This window comes from Humulus lupulus, chromosome X (assembly GCF_963169125.1).
Source record: "Humulus lupulus chromosome X, drHumLupu1.1, whole genome shotgun sequence".
Classification (NCBI taxonomy): domain Eukaryota; kingdom Viridiplantae; phylum Streptophyta; class Magnoliopsida; order Rosales; family Cannabaceae; genus Humulus; species Humulus lupulus.
In genome coordinates, this window is record NC_084802.1 from 206,163,246 (window position 1) to 206,172,932 (window position 9,687).

The following is a 9,687-nucleotide window of genomic DNA, read 5'->3' on the forward strand; positions in this document are numbered from 1 at the left end:
AAATTTAAACACATATTTCCATTATTTATATAATATCTTATCTCATAATTATTAAATTATTTTATAATATACACACTCACATAATATTCATACAATTATATTTTTTATTTTATACATTTAATATTATAAACGGTCCCGCAAGTTAATTAATTTCAATAAATTTAGAAAAGAAAAAAAATCCCTCTTTTTTATCAACAATAAAAGGAGTGCCAAATTTATGATAAAATACTGTATATTAGTATTTTTGTAAAAAAAATATTTATCCAATCATATATGTGTGTCAAATTTGGTACAATATTTAAATTTAACACAACAATAAATATATATTTTCTATTTAAAATATTGTCACAAATTAATGAGATATACTTTAATGTACATTTTTTTAATTACAACATTATTATTAGTGTTGTTTGGTAACACTTAAAAAAATAGTTTTTTATTTAATTAATTAAAAATTTGAAAATTAAACATAAAATGTGTTTGGTAACTCTATTTTTATTTATTATTTTTATTAAAATTTATTAAATTTTGAAAATAGAATTTTTTCACTTTCAAATTTTTTTTAAACAGTTTTTAATTTTTCCTTTTTTTTTTCTTCTCTTCCTCAATTCAACACTTTATATTATTAAACAAAAAATAAAAATAAAAGTTATCAAACGCGTTTATTAATTTTTGTTTTTAAAAACAAAAAACAAAAATAGTTATCAAATATATTTTTATTTTTTAAAAATAAAGAAACAAAAATAAAATAATATTTCTATTTTTGTGTTTAAAAAATTCAAAAACAAAAATTTTACCAAACGGGCCCATTGTTTTTTAAAAATTATTTAATTTATTTACTATCTTTCATGATAGTTTACTTTTTATACCAAATTACATGGGAAATTTGACCATATATGAATTAAAATAGAGCATATTTATAATATATATATATATATATACATATGACAACCTTAAAGATTATATGCAAAATATGCCATCTCTACAATTTTGGACAAAGTTGCCCCTCTCTTTCTCTCACGATGCCGCCACCTCCCATACCTATGAAACACCATTGAAGCACCCATTGAAGAACCCGTGACTTTTTTTAATGTTTTAATGATTGAAATTTCAATTCAAAACTTAAACGGAAGAAAATATTTACTTTAACACACAAATTCATGGATTCAAATACTAATAAAAGTTTGCGATCTTTGTTTAGGAGTTAAGTCATCCGTACTGATACAATACTTCCTCTTAGAATTCTGCTCCAAAGACTTTCATTATCCACTGCTAAATCCCAACTCATCTTCCCCAAAAGCAAACTCATAGGAATGTTTTTTCCCTTCTTTGATGAAGAAAGTTATTTTACTTGACCATGTTTTAGTGTAAAAAAGAAGAAGCCATAAATCGAGTGAAACAAAAAAAGACTGAATTTTTATGTCGCATAAACCTATGAATATCAGGTACAATCATCCGTAAACATAACATAATAGTGAAAACTCGTCAAGATTTTTTGGATGTGTTTTTTTTTTTCCACATCTAAAACTCTAAAAATTGCATATTTTTTCTGTTAACGATGCTTAATGACGGCTTAGCGCACGGAGGGGCGTTATCATGAGTGGAGGCTCAAGCCCCACCTCAAATGTCTAATTATTTAAAATATTAATAAAAAATTAATTAAATATAAGCCCTGACTCAATAAAAAATTACATATTAACCCTACTTCAAACAAAAAATTGGGTCCGTTACTGGTGATGGTCTCATATAAACTTGATTTGTTAGGCAAAAATTGAAGTTTAATGATGTTTTAGTGAAGGTGCCATGAAAACTTGATTTTTAGGCAAAAAAAATGGTGCTTTGGCGATGGTGCCATGAAACTTGATTTTTTTTAAGGCAAAAGACAATGACAAATTGATACTTAACGATGGTTTTGCGATGAGATTTGATAAAAACGTTAGTGAGGCATAGCTTTTGACCAAGTTTTCAATTTGAGATAATTTTTTTTTTCAAGATCTACACATTCAAAATTAGTAGAACTTTAAATTTGGAGTGTGTAGAACAACAAATTTCAATGAATTAAGTCTCAATCTTCATTATGGCCTCAAACATCCAAATTTATTGTTCTACACCCAAAATTTAAGATTTTACATATTCCAAGCGTATAAATCTACCAAAGTTTTCCTTTCTTACCTTCTAACGTAGCCTCATAGTTGTCGACTAAGAAACTTGACGCGTCGGTGAAAGGAAAGACGCTAGGGATAGCGCACCATGAGATTTGTAATTCTTTCCTCTAATCTGCAAAGGAACAACACAACAATAATAAACAAAAGCACATGTTAATATTAAAAAAACACAAACATCGCCCCAATACATTTTGGCTTGTAGACTAGAGGCAGAGAGGAACAAATGTTGGGCGTAGGAGGATGAGGTCGAGGACAGGGAGAGGGCCTTGTCATTTCCTTCTTCAACGATGGCAGACCAGATGAACCAACGCTGGCAAACAAGATATTTGAAGATGATGAACAAAAGGAGAAGAAGGATTAGGAAGGGAAAAAAACTGATTTATTCTTAAAAGGTTTCTAAATTTGAAATTAATTTAAAGGTTTATTTATTTTGTTTATGAATATTGTTTTAGTTTATTTATTATGCTTTCTTTTTATGTATGCGTTCAAGTTATTTTTAAGTTTTTTAATAATTAAAAATAATGATTTTTATTTTAATTACAATTTTATTTATTGCTGTTTAATTAATTAATTCATAAAATCAACATTTTTCTTTTTGCAGCATAAAATCAACAATATTTTGGTTATATTTAAAAATATTTTGGAAAGAATACTTATAACCCTTGACAAAATACAGTCAAAAATAATTTTTAAAGAAAAATGTCCAAAAGTGAAATTTAACTTGAACAAAATGAGCCATGCCAAAATGATACAATCTCAAAAATAAATTAATAAAAAAATAACTACTCGAATTTTGAATGCCTAGAAAACTGCAATAGTAAACAAAATGGTTTGAAAACCCAATCGTAAAAAATTAATTCAAAGTCGCATAAAGCAACTTAGTGAATTATTTTATTTTATTTACTTTTTTTTTAATAACGTTAAAATAAATAGTTAACAATATTAGTAGTAAATTATTGCACAACAGAATGAATGACAACTAAATTGTAAATACGTCATATAGATATTGTAATTAATTTGAACCCAAGTTGGACTATGAACATCCAGTAATACTAGTAGTATATGAGAAAAAAGATAAACATCTTATTTCTTTACATTTCTGTACTGTGTAAATACTAAATACTGCATATCATTTCAACTCAAACTTCTAACAACAACCAAAAAAAAAAAAAAAAAAGCTATACATTGCCATTTTATGCCACTAAAAAGCAATTGCCTACTACCTACCCTAGCTATTGCCTATTGCCTCACCCAAACTGGGGAAAACGAAGAAAAGGATAAAACTATGAACGGATAAACTCAGACCAAGATGAGCTAACTTTAACCTGTTTTAATGGAATTCTGCCTGCATTCCCCTCTGAAAGTGATCCTACTTGGACAACATACCCCCAAAGCCATTGCCTTTCCTTAGCTATCACTGTTTTCGTGGCCTGCATTCCCTCCTGAGAATGATCCCAAAAACGGGCCATCACCAACAGCATTCTTGCAAAGAGGGCAAGTTGCATTGATCTTTAACCACTTATCCAAACAGTCCTTGTGGAAAAAATGAGAGCACGGCATCTCTCTCAGCTCGTCATTGTTCGCATACTTAGCCAAGCAAATGCAGCATACCTGCGGAAGTAACAAATACATCAAACCTCTGAAACCCACTGAAATTGATATATCACTTGCGTAAAGAATCAGTAATGTTTTAAGAGTAAATCAAAATTGTGTTGCAGTCTTTGAATCCACTCAAGCTTCAAAGGGGAACAAAGACGCTTCACACTTTAGAAGGTTTGCATATTGTGGAATTGAATTGATTGTTGTCATGATGAGATCCTTCTAAAGTGTGAAACCTATACCTATCCCAAAGTTTTATAATATACTAAATTCACCAGGTTATACTTACCGCATCTTCTCCAGAAATCACACGCTCTTTCTCTGTTCCTGCAGCAATAATTCCCCCTTCAGAGACACCTGAGTTACTGTCTCTATTATTTCCGCTTCTATTTTTCTTCAACTTGAACTTGTATGTTGGTAGAGCGTCAATTGATTCAGAAGTGGCTCCTCTGTTATGTGTCAAATCCTCTCTAAACCCAAGGGCGGATATTATACAAGGTAGACAGCAACAGATTGTTGCACAGAGAATGAAAGGCATGGCATATCCGATACAACTAAAGGTAAGAAATACTATACATAACCTGCAAAGTAAAATATTGATGAGCTACTAACTCCAACAAATGTAGAAACTGAAGGTTAGACTCAAGAAAGGCCAGAGAGCAATCAATACCTGTACAAGTTAGGAGCAACATTGGCAGACGAATGTCCTCCAAAGATCCAAACATTACCAACCACAAACCAAATCGCAAAGAAGCAGTCCAATCCCATTTTAAAGTATTCCACAAGGGCCTTGATCCTGATGAGAAACAAGTGAATCCACATGCCAGACACAGTTACAGTAATTTTTCATACAATGTCATCAATAACTATTTGGAGGTAGGTAAAAGTTAAAACTAGTTTAGACTTTAACTGGTCAAGATGGTTTGGACTTAAACAGGAATTTTGCAGACTGATGGAAGGGGTGGCATCATATCTATGGGCGTGTCATTGAGTTTCCAAATAAATAAGGAAAAGCGAACACCATAACCAATCCTTATTCTTTAAATATTTTGAATCCTTAAAACATTATAAATTTAATAAATTATAAGCTCAAACAAAAAAGGCTGTAAATGCACACCACACAGCAGCAGCAACAGTGCCAAAATCAGAAGAATTTTAAACAACCACGTATTCATCTTATGTCTCTTTAGCATCTCTACGCATGATTAAAATCTTAAGAGCTTCCAGTATGCCAAAAATTCAAAAAGTTGCCAACAAATTTCAAAAAGTAACCATGAAGCATACTTATTTGAAAGGAGTACAGTGTCTCCAGAAACATGCAAGGAAAGAAGGGGCATAGTCAAAAGCAATTCAGAAGCATGTCTGCAAAAAATTTCTTTTATATTTTTAAACGAAGTTGCATAGCCAAATGCAAAATCTAATTAAATTCTCTCCAAGTTTTAAAAGATCATTCAGTTCTCAGTTCATTGCTATAGAATATTAAAAGGTTAGCAAATAAACAAAATCTTGTCTCAGCAACTCAACTATTTGCCAATGACAGCACTACTTACCAAGCATCCCACCCTTATATGAAAATTAAGAAAATACAAGTGATGAGTCTTCCAAGAACAGTAAGTCACACAATAGTTTATTGAACTTTGACGTGCCAAAGAAAAATGAACCCATACCTTGCATTCATTATCTCCGCACCCTGTCGGCTTCTTAGAGACGAAGTGCCACCTCGACTATCTTCTCCTTCAGGTGACCTACTAACTGAAAGAGAAAATGGCATTGCAGATACAGTAATCTGAGAATTTTGACGTGATTGAGCTACATCTTGCTCAGAGGGCGGATTGTTATGTCGGTAACGCCAGTAAAGAAGAGGGACGATGGCAACACATCCAGATGCATAGCCCACAATCCAGGCAAATAATGGAGCTCTCGGACGCTCATCCCTTGACAAAGATAAAACAACTATAGAGGCAATAATTTGGCTAACTGTAAGAACTAGTTCAATTGAGATCCATAATCCAGAATTCAACGGACTTCGACGGCGGCGGGTATCTCCTCTCCTTACAAACGAGGTATTTCTAGAGTTTGATCCATTAGAGGAAGAAATTGGAGCAAGAGACGCAAGAATTCTTGCAGCACTTGCAGTTATGTCTTCTTGTTGTGATAAACTTAATTCATTTGAAAGTCTATGAGATGAGGTAGATGGGGACCCTTCACCATGCCCAGCTACATCAATAACGTGCTCGTTGATGCTGATACTTCCCAGCTGCTCCATTAACAAAGGCAAAGAATCTGTTTGAATTTCAAGTCAAGTCTCGGCGTGGCAATGTCCATCCAACTCAACCAGCACAATTGGGAATAAGGAAAACATCCGTAAAATTGTAAAAAGAATAGCGCTTTTCCGTTCCTTCTTGAAAATGCGGTAAGCTAAATGACATGTGTTGTACTGATGGACATAAACTATGTTTCACCACAAGCATGGAAAACCTTAACAAAACTCCATTCTGTTCAGAAGCAAAAGTAATAAACAAAATAAAATAAGTTCAGAATGAAATTATGTAGATTGATAAAACAACACATGACAAAACTAATAGAACAAAATAACTTCCCGGGTCGTAAAAATATTTTTGAATTCCTAAGAGCAAGAACTTATGCTACCCCTCCTTTCAGATAGGTAATTTAAAAGCACTGAGTTCTAGGTCAATCGTCCTAACAGAAGAGGAAATGAAAGTTTCTTTGTACACTTCATAAAGACGGACGACATAAAACCTGTTAATAAGATAATACCCTTAAAGGCCCAAAAATCCGTTTTCTCTTCTCTTCTTCTGGATTTTCTGGACAAATAAGCAACAAATACACGCATACCCAGCATTCTTCGCACACAAATAAATATAAACTATAATGAAGATAAAGAATTTCCAACTGCCCAAATTATGATTCATCCCTACCAATTAAATCATCAAAAGCCAAAACTTCAAAAATTAGTCAAATATCAAGAACGATGCAAGTATCAAAGAACGCTCAAAACATCACACTAAACTCTACCAAAGATTCAGCTCTTCAACTCTTAAAAACCCTCGAATTATTTCCAAAAAAGAAACAAATAATTTCCAATCCGCGCACAAACACTAAAAGAAAGAAAGAAAGAAACAGGTTCAATTTACAGAGTTTTACAAAGTGAAAGGAGAAAGAAGAAAACACCAGATAGGATTGACGAGGAGAGTTGGAGCAATCGAAGCAGCCATTGAAGAAAGAAGAAGGAGATAGCGTCCGTATCTGGGTTTGCTTGACCGCGTGGTCTGAGAACACGTATTTATACACAAGATTAGAATTAGAAAATTCTTTTCTTTTTATTCTGCTTTTCTTTATTTTCTATTAAAGTTTCTGAGAAAATATCAATTTTGCCCCTCCACTGCCTTCTCCCTCCCGCGTAGAGAACTTTTTATTTCTTTAACCAAAAAAAGAAGGGACAGTCAATCAAATTAAAAAAGAAGAAGGAACGCCATTACCGTCGTTGCAGAAGCTAGCTAGGGTTTTCGATGAGAGTAGTAGGACCACACAATAATGGATGAGAGACTAAGAGGGCGGTGCTGAAGAAAGAGTATTTGTTCCGTTCGTCGATTCAGAGCTAATTGGTTTGTACGGCTTCAAGATCAAGAAGATGCATGCTATTGCCGTGCTTGGATTTTGGCTCTGAATGAGAATTTATCGTTGAGATAATACAGCTGCAATATTTTTTTTTTTAAATCCTTTGTTTGTTATAAGACTATTTAGAATAGTAAAATGTAAAATATAAAGAAAAGTAATTTATAGAGAAATAAAGAGACGAAAAAAAAGAGTTAAATTATTGTGTGATATTTAAATAGAAAGGACCTATTTATATAAATACATAAGCTCTCTAGAGATTTGATAGGTATAAAGGAACTTCATTATTATGGATATTCATATATATAATATTTATAATACTCTTTCTTAGATGTCTATGAAAATTGTCTCATTAAAAATTTTGCCAGAAAAATCCAGTAGAACAAAAACTCGACCAAGGGAAAAATAATGCAGTTTATATTTACTCTCCTCATTTTGACGCTCTTGGAGATCCTTTAATTGATGCATTTCATTCTTATATACCATTTTCTTGAATGTTGATGTTTGTAATGATTTTGTAAATGAATTTACAAGAATGTCACTTGAACGAATTTGATGAACATCAAATATCACTATTTTGAAGATTATGTGTGAAGAAAAACTGCGGTGAAATATATTTAGATTTATCTCCTTTAAGGTATTATCTTTTTAGTTAAGTAGTGCATGCATCATATCTTTATAGAGAATTGTTGACATTTATTTATCGGGTGATAATCTACATGTTCCTCAAATATGTTGTTTCGTTGATCTCAATCACACATTTTTCCCTTGCCTCGTGAATTGCAAGTATCTCAATATAATTTAAAGTTGCCCCGTTAAAAACTTTGTCAAGAAAACACAGTGGGACAAAACCTGAACTAAGAAAAAAAGAGTGCAACACGTATATATTTCTCCCTCATGCATATCCATAGTAACTTTCGTGATCAAATATCTCATATGATTTTCATTGTAATTATAAATCACCATAAATTATCTATGATCATATATTTACTATAACTCTCCTAGAGCATATGTGTAGAATGGAATATGAATATTTATCCAACATATTAAATCAATCATGTATAACCTTGTTCATTATCATATCATATCAACAATGTTATAATATGCATCATATTTGTGGATATTCATTATCTATGACTATGTTCAATCCAAAATTTGAAATTTAAATATGATCACATGAATGAATATCTTCGATAATATCAATTTTCATTTACAATAAAAATGGTACTTCGGGACCATATATTCGTTGCATTCGTTACATGTTCTTTAATTTCTACATCATATAACCATATACAATATGATTCTTTATGCATACGAAGTTCTTCGGGACTTCTCTACTCATAATTTAATCTATAAACAAAGAATATATTTAATAATTCTTGTTGACACGATTTTTCGCAACAGTGTATTACGAAAATTAACTGGAATGAACTAGTGCTTAAGGATAAATCGTAATGAGAATAATCACTCTTTTAGGTACTTAGAATGATATAGTAAGAATACTCGTTCCTTTTTACGTGGTTCGGAGGTTAAAATCCCCCTAGTCCACGAGTCAGTATTATTGTTGTATATCTCTTTCTATTTTTACAGAGTATTAGCATTACAGAAAGAATCCAACCCCTTGCACTACCCAGGGTCTTGGTATTTATAGGAGAATGATCTCTGGGTAGGTGTTGGGGTCATCCCGTGATCTCTTGATCCTTCACATCATCTCTGTGACATTAATGATTAATATCTAAATTTTATATTGAAGTGTGGTCTAATCAATATGTAAAATGGATAATGGGTCATATGGCCTAGATCAGACGTGTGATGTCTGATCATGCACGTTTATATTGCGTATCCGGGAATTCGGGAATAAACAGACACGTGATGTCTGTTTTATGCACGTTTATATTGCATAGTCAACTTTATAAAGATCCTGAGGCATGTTAGATCTCTGGCTTATCACGAGCTAGCGTAGTGCCAGCTCGTGCCTTCCGATGCTATATTCCACAGGTGGTTCCAGGCGGTATGCTGCTTTGAACTCACCAGTTCGAGTTATTTGTCTGGGGAATCGTACCGAATTTCCTCGGATGAAAGGTCAACATGTGGCACATCGATTATAGCTTTTTGCTAGCCCGTTGTACCTGAGCTTCTTCAACAAGGTACGTGCTGATTTTCAGGGCGTACATTTGCCCCCTGAGTCCCTGCTCGTGTTCTATGACATCACTTCTGACTTTCACGGTAGGGACTTTTAAACTTCCTTTGCGATTATCCAGACCATGCCCACCATTTGAGTACTGGA

At 32.6% G+C, this 9,687-nt stretch overlaps 1 protein-coding gene across 2 annotated transcripts; it reads right to left on the bottom strand.

Moving 5' to 3' along the window:
- Positions 1-3,134: 3,134 nt before the first annotated feature.
- Positions 3,135-7,484, bottom strand: LOC133807124 (E3 ubiquitin-protein ligase At1g63170). 2 transcript variants are annotated; one of them, XM_062245283.1, is made up of 6 exons: positions 7,265-7,482; positions 6,957-7,054; positions 5,432-6,259; positions 4,435-4,560; positions 4,054-4,345; positions 3,135-3,776 (listed from the first exon to the last, which is right to left on the bottom strand). In XM_062245283.1, the coding sequence occupies exons 3-6, from the start codon at positions 6,028-6,030 to the stop codon at positions 3,573-3,575; spliced, it is 1,221 nt and encodes a 406-aa protein (XP_062101267.1). In that variant the 5' UTR covers positions 6,031-6,259; positions 6,957-7,054; positions 7,265-7,482; the 3' UTR covers positions 3,135-3,572. The 2 variants fall into 2 exon arrangements, with proteins under 2 accessions (XP_062101267.1, XP_062101269.1); XM_062245285.1 differs by lacking the exon at positions 6,957-7,054 and having other exon boundaries at positions 7,265-7,484.
- Between the last annotated feature and the right edge of the window lie 2,203 nt (positions 7,485-9,687).